Source organism: Epinephelus fuscoguttatus, linkage group LG1 (genome assembly GCF_011397635.1).
Source record: "Epinephelus fuscoguttatus linkage group LG1, E.fuscoguttatus.final_Chr_v1".
In the NCBI taxonomy this organism is placed as follows: Eukaryota; Metazoa; Chordata; class Actinopteri; order Perciformes; family Serranidae; genus Epinephelus; species Epinephelus fuscoguttatus.
The window spans coordinates 26244417-26267184 of record NC_064752.1 but is presented as its reverse complement, the minus strand read 5'-3'; the positions used below and the strand labels follow the sequence as shown (position 1 = coordinate 26267184).

Here is a 22768-nt window from a genome sequence, read left to right as displayed (position 1 = left end):
GCAGGACTGTATCATCACTGTTTTTGTCAATGTATGTACATGTCATCTCAGAGGAGGCACCGCTAGGCTACGGACGCATTTTTAAGAAGGCGCACAACTAATCCTCATTTCAAATGTCAGTTGCATTTCCACAGACAACACAGCACTGAATACTCTGTTCTTGAATTGCTTGTCATGACTTTTGATACAAGGACTGATACTGTGTTAGCTAAACAAAGGTGTTCCCATCTGCATGTCCTGTTTAATCACCTACTGTACATAAATACAGGAATATGTTGGCAAAAGTCCTCAATGGGTGTTTAAATCACTAGCTTTGACCTGAGAAAAAATATTTCCAATCTCCTGAATGACTACATTATATAGCACTTTGACCTTGTGAATATATCTGAGGTTCAACTCCAATAATCCACAAGCATAAATTATGACGTCGTTTTTGAAAACAGGCACAAGTTCTTCAGCTTTGAATGTAACAATACGTGATCCAAAATACAGTCAGTATACAAAAAGAGTTGTGAGCAGTGGTCCCTGTCATTGTCCATTAAGATGTCATGTATCATAGTGGGACTTTGAAGATGTGGTAAACAGTCTGTGAGGTTAAGTAGTGAATGGTTAAATATCCTCATATCATACTGATACTTTTACAGGAAGATGTACCACCTCTGCTGAGCTCAGAGGGCAGGAGGTCGATCACAGTCCAGCAGTGGTGAGACTAAAGCCTCCCTTACATGCCAGTTTAAAGGTTACAGAGGCAATGGCTTACAAAGGTAGTCAAGAGAAAGAACAGTCCAACCCATCAGCTGAAAACAAAATGTAAGAGGAAAAAAAAAATCTTTGCTTTGATGATGTACTCCTCAGGGAGAAATGATGATTGTTCCATTTGATTTGAGATGATGGTCACTGAGGTTTATAGAGTCAGGATGGATACTGCATAGTCAACAATCAGTGACTGGAGAAAAAGTTCCCATGAGTCCGACCAGTCCCGCTCAGTTCAGCTCATGACGGCTGATGATATCCTGGATCTCTCGGACCACGAGGATACGGGCCAGCACGTGCTCCACTTGCTGGCTTGTGAGGGGCTGAGAGGAGTACCACATCGGACTGTTTGGTGCGACGACAGGCTCTGGAGTCATGTAGTATGCATCATTACGTCCCTTAACACTCTGAGGACTGGAAAAGAAAAGAGGAGTAAGTATTTTCGAGGTATATATATACATGCACTTGGAGGGAGACTTTGGTATTTTCAACCTCGACCCTATTTTGCCATGTTTTTGTATTTAAGTGACTAATGGAGACAACAATGTCTAAAACTGGTCCACTACTGAGAGAGACCGTTGCGGCCACTGACAGGCTCAGATTGTATTTATAAGTATCTAACAACATTTTAGGAAAGAGCCTACAGAAAAATGAAAAGCTTTTTCTCACCTTTTCCTGATCCAGTCTGTTTGTCCGTGTGTGTAACCAGGAGAAGTCTTGTTTTGAAATCTCATGGACTTTTCAACATTGTCAAAATCAGGGAAATATTCAGCCATGACACTGAAAACACTGAGCAACACTTTCTGTACTACACACAACAAACTCTTCCCTGCAGTCCTCTCTCCAACTCTTACCTAAATTTCCCCTGTTGTTTTTCCTCCAACAAGTCACATGTCATGAGATTTTAAAACAAGACTTCTCCTTGAGTGCGACTTGGTCACAGTAACAGACCACTGAAAGGTGAGGAAAAATGTTTAATTTCTCTGTAGGGTCTTTTCCATAGTGTTTTTAGACACTTACAATAACAATCTGAGCCTGTCAGTGGCAAATACAAGAACTTTTAATGGACATACATTGACAAGCCACAATAGCCTGTAGGGATTACATTGCACCCTTTCTCGCTCTAAAAATTGTCTCCATTAGTCATTTAGACACAAAAACATGGGACAATAGGGTCCAGGTTTAAAAATACCAAAGTATTCAGTCACACAGTATTCATGGGATCAAGAGTCACTCACCATTTGAAGAGATAAAAGTCGTAAAGTTTAATGGGGCAGCGAAGAGGATTCTCAGGATCCTCGATCTGCTCTTCGTACATGTCATCATTTCCTAAAACAGACGTCACAAAGCAACAGGTCAGTAACATCTACTGTCAAAGGCTGTGACTCATAGAAAGACTTCACCGTAACGCTTACTGTATTGAGCACCTTTCTGTGCTGCGCTGTGAGGACCTTGTCCTTTGAGAAGGCGGATACTGGTTGCTTTGTCCTTGGCATTGGCGGGGTTCTTCCTCGTGTGCCTCAGGACTTTGGAGAAAGCTACTTTCATGTGCTGTTCTGGTGTCATCAGGTGGAAATGCCTGTGACAAAGAAATATATATTTTTTTTAACCATACGCAGTAATTACATCTTAAATGCATGTCTTTGTTTGTGCCAGTAACTGAATTTGAATTTAAGTCTGAGGAAAGTAAGGATCTCTTAAAGTATACTTAGAGGGTACCTTCACAATTTCCATTTCAAAATTGCGTTCTTTTTTAGACTCAAATTTCCTAAACACACCAAACATAATCTTTGTGTGTTAAAGAGAACAGATTCGGGACATCCAGTACTGAGAGGCGGTTACTTACTTAGTGTTGAAATACATTAGAGTTGTGAGCAACGTGGATGGTGAATGTGCACCGAGCTGTTTGCACTCCCACAGCATCTCCTCTGTCACATGACTTGGAATGACATAACCTGAGATGAAAACAAACAATGAGGAATTCTTTCTATACAACAAATAGAAATGCAAATCTTGAGTCTCTCTTACCTAAAGGATGGACACTGGGCTTCCAACCATCCAGGATTTTGTGTAAACATCCACAAAAACGTGTGTAATATGGATCAGAGAAGATATCATCCACACGTCCATTTTCCGCGAGGTACTAAAAGAAAAAAAAAAGTGTTAAAATTAAAAGTAGACAGCATTTTGGCGTGATACACCATTTGATCATGGGGATACAAACCTTTTGTATACACAAGAAAACATAATATAGAACGTCGGATGTGAATTGCTCTTCCTCTGATCCTCGTGCCTCCTGCGTCATGAGGGAAAGACCCAGGTTCAGCTCGGCTACTGCGCTGGACACCAAGTCTTCTTGGAAACGCAGCGGCTGGCGACCTGTACGCAGCCACAGAGAGAGTAAGTAATGTGTAATGATAGACAGTGTTTGACAAATATGAATACATGTTCAAATAATTAATAGCCGACTTACGTCCTATGGGTGCGAGCTTTGTCTTTTCCTGCTTGTTTAGCTCTGCGTTTTTTCGTGTCACCCAAAGGCGCCAGACCTCCAGGCCCTCCTCTGGCTTTAGGCAAACAGGAACCAGAATCTCTGTAGGCGGCTCAGCGTGAGCCTCTGCCTCTATGTGACCCTGCGCAAGACCAAAACAAAAGCATCACAGTTTGTGCTTTCTGGGAAAGACAGCAGCAAGGATAAAACACATCTCTGTAATAACATGATGAGAATTCAGCCAAATAATTGTATGAATAAGCAGCAATAATTCCTCACTTTTAAGACCAGTGTAAAAGAAACATAAGTTAAATAGAAATCAGTGAATTTTAATACTGATAGTTCCAAAACAGCAAGATGTGTTTGTTAGACCAATCAGCAGCATTGAATTGTCAGATTTGATGTATTGTTCCTGACTGTAACAATACATGTCTGCCATATTTTTCATTCACCTCATAGCATGAAGATACAATATACATTTTAAATGTGTTTATCCATTTTATGCATTGAGCTATAGGACAAATTCAGTTTATGAAAAAGTCTGCCCAAACCTGCAGATGGAGCTGTTGCTCTTGTCCCTCATCTCCTTGGCTCTGCTGCTGACTTGGGTCCCATATGTGTACTGACTGTGTAGTGTTATAAGTCCCTCCGACAGTCTGCACTGCCACAGGGATGTGAATGTTCCCGTTCATGAACTGCAGGGTCTGTACGATTTCTTCCTGCGTCCCAGCGGAGGCCGACTGCACATCTGCGGATCTTGAAGAGGAACCGGGGGACATTTTGTCCTTACCGTTGGTGGTGGTAACTTGCACTGTGCTGTATGAGTCCTGTGGTATGGCAATGTGGGTTACCCCCTGCTGCTGTGGACCAGAGTACACAGGGATGGTCCACGTCTCACCTGTGGGACCTGTGATAGTTCCTGTAGCGCTGTACAATTGGGCGCTGTCAACAGTGAGCAGATCTGGTCGTAGGGACACGTAGCTCTGCTGCTGCCCTTGAGGGATGGCTAGAACTGTGGCCACCTGCTGGCCCTGTGGAACAGCATACGACACAGATAGAGGGACATCCACCTTACGCTTCTTGGCAGGTTGGAGAACAGTTGAGACAGTGGCGGACCTCCTCTCTGCCTCTCTGGGAGAGTCCTGTTGATGCGAAGGAGACATGGCCTCTATGGTCTGAATCTGGATCTGCTGACCACCTTGTAGCTGAATCTGTTGACCACCTTGTAGCTGAATCTGTTGACCACTTGGTAGCTGAATCTGTTGACCACCTTGTAGCTGAATTTGTTGGCCATCATGTAGCTGAATTTGCTGGCCGCCCTGTAGTTGAATTTGCTGGCCGCCCTGTAGTTGAATCTGTTGGCCACCCTGTAGTTGAATCTGTTGACCAGCCTGAAGTTGAATCTGCTGGCCGCCTGGCAGCTGAATATGCTGTGTTCCTTGAAACTGGATTTGTTGTCCACTCGACAACTGGATTTGTTGTCCTCCAGCTACAGCTGCAACCAGCTGCGCCTGAATCTGTGAAACAACAGTTGACACATTCACAAACCAGCACCACATGGATGCACTCGATACGGGTGACCGCTTAAATAAACCCCTTACCTGCTGCTGCTGCTCCTCTGTGAGCTCTCCCTGCTGTACAAGATGGGCTGTTGAGATTCCCTGCAGGTCCTGCTGTGAGGGCGAGGCCACCTGAAGAACCTGGCCAACTGTTTGGCCCTGCTGTTCCTGAATCTGAACCTGGCACAGAGAAAGAGGTCGGTCAGCAGTCATAACAAGCAATGACTTACCTTACTGATCAAGGACGCACTGTGAAATACTTTTTAGATGATAAAGTGAGTTTGTCTCCAATTTAATTATGACATTTCTGATGATGAAATGCAAAACTGCACTAACAAAAACTATCAATATTGAGCAGGTCAACCCGTCTACACGTCACAGTGTATCAGTGAATAATTTAAGGAAAGAGAGATGAAATAATCCAGATGATCCACAGACTTTGTTTTGAGCAGCTTCATGTAAGACATATTTTCTCTCTATTAAACTATACCTAAATACACCTGACTGAATCACAGCGCAGAAGGAAGTGTGCATCTACTCATGGCTGAGAGGCTTGAATTTGATGATGCAAACATTTATGGTGTTTTTCTTTGGCTGAGCTGTAATGTTAGCTGGTTCAATGGTGCTAGGTGAGCTAGCAGTACATGCACACTTCCTTCTGCACAGTGATACAGTTGTGGATGTAATTTGGTAGAAAGAAAATAGTTCCTGCATAAAACTGCTCACAACAAGGTCTGTGGATTATTTCAAGTAACCATGTCACAATTTCTGGAAAGAGACATTGCTGTTGAGTATTTCACATGTATTTTTTGGCACTTTGAGCACCACAAACCAAGTGTCATCTAGTTCCCTGGAACTGGAGAGAAGGCAGACATCTCTACGGCCTATATCACCAACACTCAGCAACTCACACAAAAATGATCTAGACTGATAAATAGCACTACAGGTAAGAGGAAAATTTGTATTTTTGATTTGGGGGTTAACTGTCCCTTTAAGTCATATCCATAAACTTAATCAGTGAGAGGCATAAGTGCAGCAGTGGAGAGAAGGTGAATCATCAATCCCTCTTTAATGTGTAGTCACAGCCAAACCTCCTAACAACCAGTAGGGAGCAAAGAGAGAGGGTAATAACCACTAGAAAATGAATAAAAAAAACTGAGTGAATGTGTTACTGAATGGACACGCAAGGCAGCTCGCATTTAAGAAAGAGTGCACATATATCGGAATGTAGATTTATTGTTACAATTGTATGTTACTATGGAAGTACAACATCTTACTATGAACAATATGATCATATCACTAGTAAAATGGCAGCTAAACTCTCAAAGGAAAAGATGAAGAGCTGATGAGAAGAATCTGACAATTTAGTTTTGAAATGGAATTGTACATCCTTCCTCACCTCCTTTTCTCAACAGAGAATGGGTGAAAGCATCAGAGCTGAGAGAACAAAGCTACTTCACTCCAGCTATAATGAATCTAAATTATCTACCCCAATACCAAACTGTCTTCTCATTTGTTTTCCCCTTGGCAGTGAGTAATGACAGCGTTTCTATACCCCGCAGGCTCCATCTGTCTTGTGCAATGTAAACACAGTATATCACAGTGCGAGAAACTGACATTGCAATATAAACTAACCTGCACCTGAAGCTGCTGTTCAGACTCTTGATGTACAGACAGGTGAGGTGAAATGTCTGCCGAGGTCACCTGTACCTGTCATAAAGCACGTACACATAGGAAGTGCAGCAGATTGCACCACGGTGAAGAACATCAATAATATCATTCAACAACCATAACAAAAAGAGACCTGCCCTTACCGGACAGGCCAGCTCTAGGAGAGAGCCAGCCACCTCTGTGCTGTCTGCGTAGACACAGTTGGCGCCCTGCTGCTGGTACACCATGGCTGTGGTGGTGGTGGCTGCCCCTCCCTGCTGGCTGAACTCCTGCAGCACCTCTGGGCCCTTGGCGAGAGACTCCAGGAACTCCTTCATCCTGTGCTGAGGCACAGTGCGGGCCTTCTGTCGCACATATTCATCAAAGGAGACCACCCCACTCTCCTGTTCATTCATCCTCAATTGACCTGGGAGAGATGGGAACACATTTTCATACATTTGGGAGTCTAATCAAGTCCAACACAGCTCACATGTACAATGGAGTGCACTGAAAGCACAGGAATCTATAATGAAGAGTATTCTAATGAAGAGGGGGCATTGTAATTATACAAGCAGACATAATTAGCTAAATAATACCATTTAAAACCCTGCTAGATAAATAGGAGGACGGTGGAGTAATATTGGAAGCACACAGGACAAAGTGCATGTTGGCTTGTAATACAATGAGTGCTGCGCCTCAACTTTTACTTATAACTTAAACATTACAGTCACAGATATAACTCACAGCTACGTCTAAAATGTTATATAATAAAAGATAATTGTGATTAAGTGTTTATAGAGCACCCACAATATATAAGCTTGACTTTATGTGCTGTCTAATAACATTGTCTACGTTACCGCTACGGTTAGCATGCTAGCTTAGCAACGTTAGCTTGGCACTGTTTTGTCACAGCCCATATGAGCAGTTAGCTTGCTAGCTAACTGTATTTAACACCGCCGACTATTAATGTGATGTCCACTGTAAATTATACAATTACGCTACATATTTTGCTCACAGCACAAGTTCAACATTAAAGCAACAGTCCATTCATTGCAACAACATGACGCTAGCTAACCACCGTGCTAGCGTTAGCCAGCTAGCTCGAGGGCTCTGGATCCTGTCATGCTACCTTAAATAAAACGAAATCCTCTCCTTTCCGCCAAGGCACGGTGTTTAAAACTAAAAAGCCGATAAACGTCTAACAGCTTCCACCAGCATGCCGTCCACTCCGCCACATAGCCCGTGTATCTGCGGTGCAAACCCCGCAAACAATGCTGTGATTTGAATTGCGATAAAAGTGTAAGAGCAGCTGCAGCGAGAAGGCGAGGTCTGACGTCTGCTTGTGTCAGGGAGAGATCCAGGCACGCTGCTGCCGCTGCTGCGGTGCAAAAACAAGTTTAACTGCTCCTGCAAAGCGCAGGTTCACGCATCCGAGTTGGATTCCGAGTGGTGTTACTACGACCTACACCCACACAGCCACACATGCAACAAAACTCCACGGTGTTTATGCAGAGAGATATAACATGACGGAAGTATAGGCCCCGAAAACAACGCTGCTCCTCACCAGACTGCTCTGCCAGGAGGCGGCCTGTAGCGGTGTCCTGTTCACAAGAGTCCCCATCCTGAGACATGACATTTAGACAAGGCATGCAGCTCAGTGTGCAGCATCACACAGGCTGTAATGATGCTGCAACCATAATTTGGTCAATTCAAAATCAATCACACGAATACTGGGAGATTTTGAGCCATGCATTATTATTTATTACGATTTTTTCTTTATTATCTAGCACTGAAAAGCAGAGAGGGGAAATAACAGAAGAAAAAACAGGTAAAGTGAGAATAAGCATTCATATATATATGCAGTCAGATAGATGTAAAGATGGTATATTAAATCTGCATGAAAATTATTTATATAGATTATTCTCTAAAAGAATCAAAATTCACACTTAATGTAAAACTGTGTTGTCTTTAACTGATTTATTTTATTTTATTTTTTGCCTCATGATAATCTCCATAGGCCAGAATATATATATATGAGATGTGTTCAAAAACTCTGTAAAAAGCTGGTTTATGACCTTATTTTGTCAGACTACACCTTCTATCATTAGACGTTTGTCTGTGGAAGTTTCAACTTAAGTAATTTAAAATTGACACATAAACTTATATGAACTGATTCAGCGTTAATATGACTGTGAGGGATGTTTTGGTGACGCCTGGTAAACATTTGAATGCATGTACCTTTAACAAAATCTAACTTCCCCAGTCTGCCTTAAAGAGCCAGGCATGTGCCGCTGAGGGCCTCCCCCAGTACGCTCCACAACAAACTGCCTCTCGCCCATCTTAAGGTGGACCGGCACAGATGTGCTGTGTGCATAGGCTGTGTACCCTACAGACTGGACAGGGAAGAGTTAATTCCCACACTCACTGCAGAGTATCTGTGGTTCTGCAGGGATTCTGTGGTGGAAATGGTGGTGGGAGTAATACCTGTTTATTAATATTTTAACTCAAATAAAACTGTCTGCAGTCATAGTTTAAACCTAATAAGATTCATCTAAGTGGTGGCCATGAATAACAATTCTTTATATATTTTATCATATAGTATGCATGACATTTACTCACCATATATCGTGTCATGTTTGGCATAAGATTTCACATGCGGGGGGCAGCAGTGATGAACCCCTCCACATTTTAAAGTCCAAAAACATCATAATAAAAAAAAAAACTAGAATTGCCGCTTTGCAGTTGTATGCCTCTGTGAACCGGTCAAGTTGCAGTTACAGTTCACATCAATGTCTCTGAAAACATGGATGCTTCACACACATCTTCCCCCAGCAGCACAGAAGATCTTGGACACCCAAGATTAGTGTCACCAAGTCAGTATCTGACTAAATGTCTCCCCTTCTGTTCCTGAGATATGATATATATGATGAATAATGGCAAAAAAAAAGTATTTTTGCAGAAAATTATGATGTCACAGTGAAGTTGACCTTTGACCTTTTGGATGAAGAAAATATCAGTACTTCATCATTTTATCTTATGAGACATTTGTGTGAAATTTTGCCATAATTAGCTAATTAATTATTAAGTTATGGCCAAAAACATGTACTGTGAGGTCACATTTACTTTTGACCACCAAATTCTAATCAGTTCATTCTTAAGTCCAAGTGGATGTTTGTGCCAAATTTGAAGAAATTCCCCCAAGGCCTTCTTGAGATATCATTTTCATGAAATAAGACAGATGCAAGTTCACAGTGACCTTTGACCTTTGGCCACCAGAGTCTAATCACTTCATCCCTGAGTTCAAATTTGAAAGAAATACTTTCAAGGTGTTCTAGAGATATCACTTTCACAAGAATGAGTTGTATGCAAGGTTAGGTTGACCTCGACTTCTGACCTTTCACCACCAAAATTAGTTCATCCTTGAGTCCAAGTGGACGTTTGTGCCAAATTTGAAGAAATTCCCTCAAGGCGTTCTTGAGATATCATGTTCACGAGAATGGGACAGACGTACACAGAGGCATAAAAACGTATGGAAGCTGGAATGCTGTTTTTCATCTTATGAGTTTTAGGACATACATTGAGAATTAACAGAGAGAATAGAAGGGAGAATAACTCTGAAACTAATAAGTATTTAAAAAAAACTGTAGAAAAACTAACAATATCTATTACAGTAGAGCTTGAAATGTGCCAGATTTTTATTTTTACATCCTTTGTTACATATAAACATGAATAAAATCCAGTGTTCTCCTCACTTTACACATTTTGTTTTACTGCAACACATATATTGTTTTTGTGCCAAGTTTCCTAATCAATGTGATGACCTCAGCTGTACCACCATACAATCATATATTACCTTCAGTAAAAGTAAATTTCTTTTAAAAATGTGTGACATTTTTGTCTATGACAACTTTGTGTTTAAAAGTCTCTAGTTCTATAATTAATAGATATTTTTAGACTGGTATTGCTTTGAGGTGTAGGGCAGATATCAGTGCAAATTTTAACTAAATCCAAGCTATAGATGAAAAATTAAATGAGGTTAAGTAGGCACCCCCACCACCTCCAGATTGGTTTTACTCTGCACTTTATCACCATGTGATCATCATGTGATTCTATGCTAAGTCAATATAATGATAAATTTCACCACTTTCTGCTGGATAAGATATTTATGTTATGATTATCCATGTCATGAAGGGAGCATGTCACAACTATGAAAAAATGTGGTCATGTTTTGTGCTACCCTGGGTAGGGGTATCTGTAAAACTAAAGCCCTTTTGAGGATTTGTGCTTGCATTAACTGTTCACATGTGAATACATTTCAAACTGATAAGCCAGTGAGTTGGCATGAAACATTACTAGGGTGCTCGTGTCTAGCTTGCTTCACATTATCACTTCATGTGACTTTGTGCTACTTAATGTAATCCTTTAGAGAAGGGATTTAGCCTGCCTTCACACAACTGCTGCAGAGAAGCAGGTGAGGCTTCTGGGCTTTTATTAAAAGACAATAATCTACAAAAAACTTTCTCCATGTAAAGGTGATAGCCTCAATATGGTGCATTATTTTAGGACTGAGCCCTGGTGTTTTTGTTCTATCATTGTCTTTGCTGGTGCCATCAGGATGGCAGGCTGCCAAGTAAGCAGCCGGTGCAGTAATAGGAATAAGACGTCAGTTGGATGGCTGTGAGCATGTCTGTAAATCCAAAGTGTTCAACCCTCACTGTGATGCTCCTCATGTCCCACATCAAAGATCAGATGTTAGACACGCTTGTACTGCAGCTACAGTGGAGGTGGAGTGCTGCTCATGACGCAGTAAAAGGAAGCAGAGCAACAGGAATCACAGGTATGCCTGAGTTATCTGCTTTTATTGAGCACCTAAAATATTGGGTTTAATTTATAGAGAGATAGTTTCAGCAATGGGATATTGTGTTTTGGTAAAGTTAGTTATCCTTCCTTGGACAATTTCACACATTTCTGCCCAAACTAAGAAGTGCACAGATCTTAAATTTAAATTCAGATATATTGCACACATCTTTTTTTCGTATTTTTAATACAACTTAATTCCAAGCTATGTTCATGTCTCTTGATTTTTGCAATATTTCTTTTTATTCTTTAAATTTAACTTTCTCTGTTTTTTTGTTTATGTTATGCACCAATACACCAAACCAAATTCCTTATATGTGAAAACCTGATTGGCAGTTACCTGGATTGTGATTGTGAAATGGCTGTTAGTAGTTAAAACTGGTGGGAAACCATCCTGTTGTTTTACAGAATACAAGGAGCTTTGCATTTAAAGCCTTTCTTAATTCTTTGTATTTGTTTCTGATGGAGTGCACCGTTATATCAAATAGTAAAATTCTCCACAGTAAGTCAGACAAAAGGCATTTCTTAAACTCGTGGTTTGTGTTTGGAGCAGTTTTAAAATATACAAACAGAAATAATGTTCATTTATCATCTCAAATAGACAGAGGTTGCATTTGGGGTATCAGATCACCTGCAAATGTTTATGCCATGCAGAAAAGAATATTGTTATGCACAATACTGTGGCAGCTTGACATTTGTGACCAACAGGTCACAGAGAGATCAGACCGACTCCTGCTGAGAACCTCCATGTTTTTGCCAAGTTGTGTTGCACTTTTGCTGAGACAGACCATCCACAGATGTTGTGGACTGTGCAAACCCAATAGATTACACAGGGGGAATTATTGTCCTTTATAGGATTAAAACACAAGGTTGATTATCTGGGAATCTGTGTGACTCTTCACATTTACTTAACCTCTCAAAAGTTTTTTACTGTCAACTCTTTTTCAGTTATTTAAGATAGTGTAGTGGAAAGTATTGCATCCTGTTAATGCTGTTCCTGTGTTTCTCCTTTGTTGTTCTATAGGTTTCTGGGTTTGGTTTTAACATCAAAAGTGGCAAAAATGGGGCGTTCATCTTTACTCTTCATTACCCTAACCATGTCTCTCTCTTCACTTGGAAGCCTTATTCAAACTCCTCACTCACTGCACCACTCTGATTCAGTCCGAATAACTCGAGGCACGGGCAGAGACACCGAGGCCCTGGACAGCTTGGCCAGTGGACTGATCCTCCACTCACAGAGCAGCAGTGACTCTATGGAGGGCAGTGGACAAAGTGTTGAAAGTACAGCATCACAGACGCTCATCATTCCAAAGAAGTCTGAGCGAGTTGGCAGTGAAAACCGTTCTGGGTCTGGAATCACATTAACTACAACACCAGCACTTACGCCACACCACTCAAGGGCTCAGGGCCGAGAAACTGACAAAGCTAATATGTCAATTACAGGATTCACTCACTCCAGTGTGCACATGATCTCAGTGGAAGCTCTTTTGGACGGCAGCCACGTAATGACTGAGGAACAGTTAAAAAAGAATCACACATCCATTATGAATGATGATAATCTGGATGGTAAGTGAACATAGTTAATTGAAGTCAAAGCACGTCAGATTATTAATTTACTTTGAGTAGATATGACGATAACATCTTACAAAATATTGTTAGTTCTTAATTCTTGACTAATGAAATGCAATAAAACTCTCCATTAGCAACAACACAATCAATACAAAATATGTGTTTATAAATTGAATTTTCCTGCACAGAGGTGTGGGCTCAAGTACGAGTCAGACTTGAATCATAAACTTGATGACATGGCAAAATCAAAAAGGACTTGCGACTCGACTTGGACTTTTGAAGCTGCACAAAGAACAGTAAGTCGAGGCTGATATTAACATAGTTAGCGAGCTAATGCTAAGCTAATGTTAGCTTAACAACTAAGTAACATTTTAACAAACTTGTTTTACACAAATGGGTGAAAATTCATGATTTTTGTAAATCTATCAAATTCAGATTTGATGGAGAGCACATTATGACTTGCTTAGGACTGGAAACTCAAAAGTTGAGGACTTGTGAGGAGTGCAAAGACCTGAGACTTGGGGAGAGACTGGGGACGGTCGCAACACTATTTGCATCTCTCTCTGCTACATCTGACATTATTTGGACTAGAGCAAGCAAATTTTTATATATTAAAGTTACATTTGTCTGCTAATTATTTATACTATATAAAGATGTTTATGTATGATATGTCTTTCACAATTTCCTTTTGAATGGAAGGAGTCAGGTGCAGCAACTGACCCCAACCCTGTAGACAGCTGCAGCACAACACAGGGCGGTTGCAACCTTAAAAATATATTAAATGTGACTAATTAACTTCTTTTTTGGTCACAATAAGCATAGTACTTTTTATTTATTGATTTAGTAATATTGATCAAATAAAAGTTATTGAGTTTTGTTTGTTGGGTATATCTCTCTGTAAGTAACCCTTCTCGGCATACTGAAAAAAGAAAAAAGTATGACACAATTTCTACTTTTAGATGATTTATTCACTGAATGTATTTTTACACTAATAAGATTTTGGTAATATGAAATATTCAAATTATTGCATTTCACATTAACTCCAATGTACCTCACAATGACCTGTGCATATATAAATGTATATGTACATTTTAATATAGTCTTGCTTTTATTATTTTATTTTTTGTAATTGCATATATATGCCGCTGTAACAGACAACAGATTTACTTATTTGGGTGAACTATCTTTTCATTTACATCACAGTTGCTTGTATATGTATAAATGTCAGCATAATAATGTGAGATTTTTTTGGACAGAAAAAAAGCAGTAAGTGCTGTAAATGAGCATGCGCAGTATGAGTGTCTTCACTCTTGCATGTTTCTGATTGGAGAAATAAGACTTGCTGCAACTGTCCCCAGCCCCCCTGACTTGGTCCCAACTCTGCTCCTGCATTAAACAGCTATTTTCTTTCTCCCTCTCTGTCTCTCATTTTCAGGTTTGGACAACCCTAAACTCCAAAACAATGTGTTTGTCCCTACAACGAACCAGAACCTGTCAGGACCCGGAGGTCCCTGTGTGCTCGGTCTGAGTCCTTGTGTAGTTCTTACAAACTCTAATGGCACCAATCTGCTCTGGGATGACATGAGGCGCACACTGGCATTTGCTTGGGAGTTACATGTCTTTGGGTCAGCCAGTCTTTTCATACTGCTCGCAGCTCTGGCAGTTATAGGAATGGCTAGTGCGTGCACTCTTCCTCATCCCCTCTGTGACGCCCTGATCTTGGCAAATACTCTCCTGATCCTGAGTGGTAGTCTGCGTGGTGTCCTCCTTCTGCTTGATCCTTATGGCACCCGTCAGGTCCTGTCTCGTGCCACTCTGGCAGCACTCCATAATGTCCCTCTGCAGCTCCTCCTGTGGGCGCAGGTTGCCCTCGCTCTGGTCACACTCAGAGGGTTAAAATTATTACTTTTCCCTCTAAGGCTGCAGCGCCCGTGGGTAGTGGGAGGCCTGGCAATATCACATTGTACTCCATTACTTGTAGCAGACCTTTTCTCTCCAACTTTGTCCCCCACTCTCCCTCTGTTGCTGCAGACCCTCTCCCTCTGCTGGGGCCTCCCATTCTGCATAGGGATCTTCATGAAGTCTTTCTCTCATCTACACCCCCTTCTCAGGTCGTCTGTGCCTCACTGGGTTCCTTCACTGAGGGTTGAGAAGGGAGTAAAGCGAGTAACAGCAGTGTGCGCCTTCCTCGGGTTTCTCTGCTTCAGCCTGCAGATGTACAGTCTCCTCTGGCTTTATGGGCTGCTGGGGAACTGGAGGCGTTTTGGCTGGGGCTGGTGGCTCAGTCAGTTCTGGGCCAGAATTCTTGAGTTAGCTTGGGGATTCTCGTTGCTTGTCCTGGGATGTTGGATCTTCTGGATGACGTATAGGGGTCATTCAAGGGGTAATCACGGGCAGGGAAGAAGTGAGGTGCCTAAAGTGGCAGAGGAGACAAGCTTGTGGGGTCAGGTGTTGGCGAGCATACAGAAAGGGCCACTAAGAAAATCTGAGAAAACCTGGGAAGACCTGATGCCAAGCAACTGGGCAAAGTATAACCTGTCCAAAGCAGGTTTAAACAACAACTTAATGTGTCCGTATGATGATCAGCTGTCCACCATCACACCAGACTACAAGCCCGATCCTGTTAGCATTAGCAGCTCTGACTCTCAGACTGCACTACTGTGGCAAAAAGTTGGTGAACGTGAATGCATTCTGTCACTTATAGAATTTGACATGCGGCCTCCATCTCCTATCAACTTGCGGCGCAGCATTGACATGGCCCTTCACCATGGACAGCTCGTAGCAGGAGGCCTGTTCACACCTCCACCTCCCCCTTGGACTCAAACTATGGGCGCAGACATCACTGATGAAAATGATGGCACAATAACATTCCCTCCAGCTTATACTGGCTACAGGTGGACGTTGGATACGGAGCCTATTTCTGCATCTCTAGACCACTTCACAGCTAAAGAGCCGACACAGTCACCCAATGCTGCCACTGATTATAATGTTAGTGTTGGGTCTCCAGCTGCTGCACGTCAGAGAGAAGAATTTGACTCAGTGCTCTCAGCAGTGATGCATCAGCATGACTGGTCTGAGGATGATGTCACAGACCTCTAAGCTGTCAGGAGCGCCACTTCTAACCACCTACTCTCAATTATCTAGCGTTCATGAAATGACACACTGATGTAATGTGGACAGTAGTGCTCTTGCAAGATATGGCCTCATCTATGCAAAACCTACTTCCATTGTTTTGGTCTATTATAGACTTGAATAAGTAAAGGTGTGTATGTTTTGGAAAATATAAAGTTGAGGCCTCGTAAAAAAATCTATTTGTTGCAATTTGACTTCTATTGTGTTTTCTGAAGTATTTGTAAATGTATTACAGCACAACTAAAACAATTCTACGTGGATACTATGCACATTGCACTATTTACAGTTTTTTTTATATATAATGTTTGTGTCTATACAGCGTTATTTCTGTATACAGGATAGACCAGTTTCAAGTGTAAAATTCCTGTCATCTGAGTCAACACCTCTGTCCTGTTTGCATCATTAGTGTCGTAACTTCACTGGTTGAGAGTCACGTAAGCTTGTTTGACTCAGAACAACATGTGAAAGCTGTATTATTTTCCTCTGAAGACGTTAATATGATTGTATGTTTTCATTGTGTATAAAATAAAGTGACTTTATATGAATCATCTTGATGACTCCCATGTGTAACATGTTAATAAAACATTCAGAATTGCAGCTGGGATCATTTTATTGTTGTCTTTTGATGCACAAATTCAGTCATGGGCGTATATCTCCAGTTCATGTCCCTCTCAGTATTTAGAGCATGTGCATTCACTCCCCCAGTAAAAACATAAAAGCTGCAGAGGACTGTTATTTTGACAAAATAAAAGACATTTACACCCTAAATTATTTTTATTCAATGATTTTATTGATTGATTTCTTAAAGTATAGACATTATTATAATATTCCAGGAATGGTTGCCATGCTTCATGGGATTCATCGACTGATCCTTTGGGGAATATCTGAGCTTTTCCACCCTCACATGAGCCACATCATTGACCCAGCATCTAAACAGAGGGGGCAGGTTAGACTTCCAATTGTACATATTGAGATGTCTGGCTAACAATGATGTAAAGGCCTAAGCACAGTTCAGGGCTCAGGGAAGACCCATATCTCTTTGGGCCACACCAAATATTGATAATTGGGGCTCTGGGTCTATGGTTTTATTACACGTGTAGGAAAATGTCTAAAAATCTTGTCCTAAAACTGTCTGCATGCCCAAAATGAGTGGAAAGAGTTGCTTGGTCTGGATTATACTGTTAACAGGAAGACTTTAACACCATAAATTGATGCATAAAAATCACCAGCGTACAGGAAGTTAAGTGTGGTGTTTCATGTGTGTCTTCCAATGTTGAAATGAAACCTTGAATGCATTTATGTTGTTCTACTTATGCCTCGTTTGTCCTTTATACCATGTTACTTATATCAGTTTGTTTGAAGAGTGACCTTTAAAAAGTGATCTTAACTGTCTATTTATCTGAATTTATTATAGTTTGCATCAATATATCCAATTTAATTAATGAAACCAATTCACAGAGACATCAGGCTTTCCTGAAAAAAACGAGAGGTGACTTTGATTTTTTTTTCTATAAGAAATCTATCTGAGAAACAACTGTTTGCTTAGCTTGCATCATATTTGATCAATTTTAATATTCACTTCCTCTTACTTGCAGAAGAGTCGCGAGGAATCATCACCTCACACCTGCTGTCATCACGTTGTGACTGGTGATTGGCTGGTCAATTAAGACGCTTCAAACACATGGGCCTATGTATGAGAGACTATATGAGTGACAGTCTCAGCGATTTGTATTAACAACAGTTTAACAAAAATACATGATGTCTCTGAAAACCCACATCTTATATCTCGTGGTCACGGTGACTGTAATGTCCGTACAGCTCTGCAGCGGACACGCTCCTGACACAGCGGATGTTTTTGAACAGAAGCCTGCGGTACAAGGCAGAAGTGTGGAGTCTGATAGACAACATGGATCTGCTGCTCAAACACGACACGGTTCACTTGCATTCAAGTTTGACGAACATGGTGACCGCAGATCGACTCCAGGTAAGCTACAGATCCTCTCCCATCTCCCATAATGAGACAGAAACAAAGTGATACAGTGGGCTGATTGTTTTGAGACATCGAGTTGACCTCTATGACGCGCATGGTGCAGACGAATATTAAATTATATGAAATACACCATGGGGAGTTGAATCAATCAATAATCTAAATATTAATCCTAAACAACCTTTTATTAAATTTGTATTATAAACGGTTACAAATTTGCACAGTAAGTGGTAGCACTCTGTCCAACTAATACATTTTAAATAAATGCAGCACACTCACTCACACAATGGCAGAGTAGATCCTTCTTTCTTTTTTTTTTTAATTGAAAAGAAAATTACAAAAAAAAAGCATCTTATTTGCTATTTATTGTTTTGGATGTGTTATTTTGTATAGCAATACAATGAGGATAAATCCCCCCTCTGTTTCATGATCAAGGCAGCAAGATATAAACAGCCAGATTTACTGTAGAAGGTGTATTACAGATGAACATTTGTGCTACATTGGTTTCTACCCAAAATGCAGAGGCGGATTATGACACAATGGGCCCCTGGGCACAGATATGCAAGAGACTGACCACCTCTCCTACTTAGGAACTAGACACACAGACTTTGTGGTGGTTTTGCATCTTTGTGTTGTTCTGTGTCTCTGTGGTCATGTTGTGTCTCCTTGTGGTTGTTTTGTGTTTTTTTTGTACTTGTTTGAGTGTCTGAGGGGTAAACTTGTGTCTTTTTGTTTGTTTTTTGCCTCTTTGTGGTCTTTTTGTTGTAATTCTCAGTCTCTTCCTGGCCAGCATGTGTTTATTTGAGTGACATTTTGCAAGTGAAGGCCAGGGGGCCCCCTGACACTTTGGGCCCGTTCATACCAATATGCAGAGCATAACTGCTTCTGGCCTGTTAACAATAAAAACTATTACAACTCAGTTAATACTAAGACTTGGATTATGTGACATGTTATGAACATTTCAGTCTCCTTAATTAAAAACAATGGTAAGTGCCCTTGTCTTGAGGCATAATGTGCATTTTTTGGCACTGTAGAGAAGTTGCACCACAAGAGTGGAAATGGTGTCATACACATTCAGTCCCATAGATTACCTTGAGACCGGCCCTCTACAGTGGCAGAAAATGCATATTACATCACTAAAGAACTTGTAGCCTGCATATGTGTCCTTGCATGGGAACATGCTCGTCAAAATATCGCTCTACAGCAACACAATTGCTCAAGATCTCTGGATCCTTTAAAACATGATGCAATCATGCAGTTTATTATGGCAGGGTTGTGTGGTGTGTTTGGATTTCTCAATCACCAAATTAAATTTGTGCTTCTTCCAGAGCTGCACAATTTGTTGGCTGCAAAACTGAAGCGCATGGATCCATCAGTGCACTGTAGTGACAGCTCGATGACTCTGAAAGTCAATGGGATCAGAGCTCCTCACTTTCTCGTGGATAGCGGTAGGTTCCTTTTTTATTAGGAGTTTGAATTAAAAGCCAATACACGGTTTAAACTGTTTTCTTTATATGTCAAACAGGTGAGGGAGCCCTTACTCCTTTTTCTCAAATGCCCTCTCAATGTGGCTTCTCTGTGAAGAGGTCCCGCAGAGATGTGCACTTTGCTGCACCTTACCAGGGCTGCCATGTAACCAAGCAGGTGAGGTTCATTTCCCGTCAGTATTTGCAGCACCTCCATGGATGTTTTTAAACCAGTTAGAAGCTTCATGACTGAAATCAAACTGCACTTGTGGACATTTACCCAAACCTGATTATTCATTAAAGGAATACTTCACCCACAAAATGAAAAACTAACATAACGTGTGCAGTATAATCCAAGTCTCATTTATCTAGTCATATGCTCAGTACTTTCAAACACATGCATTTTTGCTAAAAAAAACAAACAAACTTTTAAATGGAATCTGGCTTGGATAATTTCAGATTGCAAATGTATCTTCATTTTTAGTTTTGCAGTTGTTAAACATGTTTTCCGTAGAGGCATGCGACAAATGTTTGTATGAATTCAAGGTAACATGGCATGACTAATTATTATAAAAATGGTTATTTTGTGGGTGAAGTATTCCTTTGAGCATCCCTCTAAGTCTGTGTTTGGGTATTTTCATAAATCTGCAAATAAAATTAAACCATTGATACATTTGTATGATTTAAACTTCTCTCTATGAGCGTGCCTCTTTGTCATTTTACACTGCAGGATGGTGATTACGTACTACCTCTACGCTTAGGGGGGACACCGATGACAATGTCTTGTCCTGCTGTGTTACCACTACCCTCTGTTTCCTGCTTCCCATCTGGGATGGTGGTGAAGATCAGTGGTATTGCAGCACATGGAGTCAAAATTAAAGGTGAGTGAGTCAACATATTGGCATTTTATTGGCTTTAGAAAACTACTTTCTCATCTGTGATTAAAACTGTTGCAGTGTCTGGCACGTGGAGGTCCCTTTCATCGGTGTGTAGCAGTTGTGGAATTGCTATTGAAGTGTTCTCTGGAGGGCTGACCCTCACTGCACCCTATAACAGAGGCTCGTGCATACAGATCAAGGTATGGTGGTCCCTCTTGTGGTTAGAAATGGAAGCTGAGGCACATGCAGGCTTTTTTTTTTTTTTTACTCCTGTTGTTTCCTTGCAGGATGAGGAGTATTTACTCTCTCTTCTGTTGGCGGATGCTGAGCTCTTGGTCACATGCCCTTCATTACCGGACATCAAGCCAACCACTGCAGCAACTACCCCTCCTAGTGACAAAGGCCAGGTCCTGCAGTATCCTCAGTACCCCCAGTTCCCAATGTTTCCTCAATACCCAGTGTTTCCTGGGCCCACTCCTCCACCACACACCTCCACTCCTACTGAAGGTACAGTGGCTCCGTTGCCTCAGCGTCTACAGTTTCCCTTGGGTGCTGCTACAGACTCTAACACTGGAAACCCAGAAGCACCTGCAGCTCAGTTCCCTGCATTATCACTCATGGCACAGTATCCACAGTTCACTCAGTACCCTCTGTTCCCCAGACCCGTACCACCAACGCAATCCACTGCTCAGAAAAACACGGCTGCGCTTCCAGCCCAGCCACCTCAGATGCCACAGTATCCATTTTCCTTTTTCCCACAGTTCCCCATGGTACCTGGAATTTTCCATCCAGCAACCCCTCCTCCTCCCGCAACTACAACAGAAGCTTTGGTAACCACACCTGCCCCCACCACAAAGCATGATGGGAAGCCTCATGTTCCCCAGCAGCCACACTATCTAAAGCCCTCTCATTATCCTTTCCTGCCATTCCCAAAAGTCCCGCTGCCTCCACAAGGTCAAACTCCTCAGGATCCCAAACCTGTCATCCAGCAGCACAACCCATACGTGTATCCTCAGACCTATCAGATCCCCGTGCTGTATCCTCCTCCTAAGTATCCCTCTCAAAGACAGAATACTCAAACTGCTGCTCCTGTCACCACCTCACTGACCAGCGCAGCTACGACTTTAAAGCCTGCAGCTCAAAAGCAATTTTATTACCCACACCCATATATGCCAGCATATTATGTTCCTCAGAAGGCTCCCATTCCAGTATTTCCTGATCCTCCAACTACGCCTCCCACAAACCCAGCTCCATCTGATCAGCGTGAACATCAGCCTGTGTACCACGCCATGCCTCCATTTTATCCTTTCCCTTCACATCAAAGGCCAAAATCAGTTGCAAGAAAGGTCCTGTTGACTGGAGAAGGAGAATCAGACTCTCGTTCATACATTTAGGTTAACCTCACAGAATAGACCCACAAAGCTGGAATAGACTGTCTAAGAGTTTCTTGCTTTGCATTTAGCAAGAGGGATTCAATATGTAAATTTTCTGAGGGCAAAATAAAATGCAAGGTTAGCTGCACAATTACTGTCTGATTTTTTTTTATTTAATTCTAATTTTTTTATGTACTGATGGTTAGATATTCAGGGTCGTAGCTAGATTCTAGAAACACTGGTCATGAGTCAGTGCCCACCTTAATTTATAATAATTTATATATTGTTTTTAAAAGTGTATTTGCATTATTTTTTTTCTGTACATTTTATTTCTCAAGCATGAAGGTTGTGTGTAGGGCTGCAATTAACACTTGTTTTCTGATCAATTAATCCACTGATTATTTTCTTTATTAATCGACTGCTCTATACAAAATGTCAGAAAATAGTGTAGAAAGGACAATCATAATTCCCCAGAGCCCAATGTGACATCCTCAAATTGCTAGTTTTGTCTGACCACCAGTGCAAAACCTAAAGATGTCCATTTACTATTATGAAAGGCTGAAAGAACTAAGTTTTTATGTCAGGGCTGCACAATTAATCGAAATTAAAATTGCAATATGGCCAGATGCAATATTCGAACCTCGGGAATTTTTTGATAAAGGCAAATTTGTCAAAGCATACCATTTTAAACCATTTTAAATGAAGCATTGTAGTACTACAGAGTCCTACAAATTATATTTCAGATATAAAGGGAACATGTTTGGTACAGACCTCAACATCATTCATAAAAAAATTTTTTCAGTAAAAATTAAATGCAAAAATTATAATTTCCAGTATAACCATGAGTCATTGCAATATCTGTCAAGATGATTGCAATATGATTTATTTTGCAGTTAGTGCAGCCCTATTTTCTGCAATATTTGCTTTTAAAATGACTTAAATGATTAATCATTATCAAAATAATTGCTTTTTTCTGTTCATCCATTAGTCACCTTATCGTTTCAACCCTACATGCTTCTAAGCTTTACATTACCTGAAATAATATTCTGAGCC

General features: G+C 41.1%; 2 protein-coding genes across 7 annotated transcripts; one reads left to right on the top strand and one right to left on the bottom strand.

Moving 5' to 3' along the window:
- Positions 1 to 7: 7 nt before the first annotated feature.
- Positions 8 to 8054, bottom strand: LOC125895646 (transcriptional regulator QRICH1-like). 6 transcript variants are annotated; one of them, XM_049587671.1, is made up of 12 exons: positions 8018 to 8054; positions 6618 to 6880; positions 6439 to 6513; positions 4846 to 4983; positions 3796 to 4761; positions 3227 to 3386; positions 2978 to 3132; positions 2782 to 2896; positions 2600 to 2708; positions 2169 to 2332; positions 1992 to 2082; positions 8 to 1167 (listed from the first exon to the last, which is right to left on the bottom strand). In XM_049587671.1, exons 2-12 carry the CDS (start codon positions 6867 to 6869, stop codon positions 984 to 986), a joined length of 2409 nt encoding a protein of 802 aa, XP_049443628.1. In that variant the 5' UTR covers positions 6870 to 6880; positions 8018 to 8054; the 3' UTR covers positions 8 to 983. The 6 variants fall into 6 exon arrangements, with proteins under 6 accessions (XP_049443628.1, XP_049443618.1, XP_049443654.1 ...); XM_049587661.1 differs by lacking the exon at positions 8018 to 8054 and adding an exon at positions 7583 to 8011; XM_049587697.1 differs by lacking the exon at positions 8018 to 8054 and adding an exon at positions 7583 to 8011 and having other exon boundaries at positions 2181 to 2332.
- A 9680-nt stretch (positions 8055 to 17734) lies between these two features.
- Positions 17735 to 21774, top strand: LOC125895704 (uncharacterized). Its single transcript, XM_049587769.1, has 6 exons — positions 17735 to 17995; positions 19327 to 19446; positions 19524 to 19642; positions 20195 to 20345; positions 20421 to 20542; positions 20630 to 21774. Exons 1-6 carry the CDS (start codon positions 17767 to 17769, stop codon positions 21734 to 21736), a joined length of 1848 nt encoding a protein of 615 aa, XP_049443726.1. The 5' UTR covers positions 17735 to 17766; the 3' UTR covers positions 21737 to 21774.
- Positions 21775 to 22768: the final 994 nt, after the last annotated feature.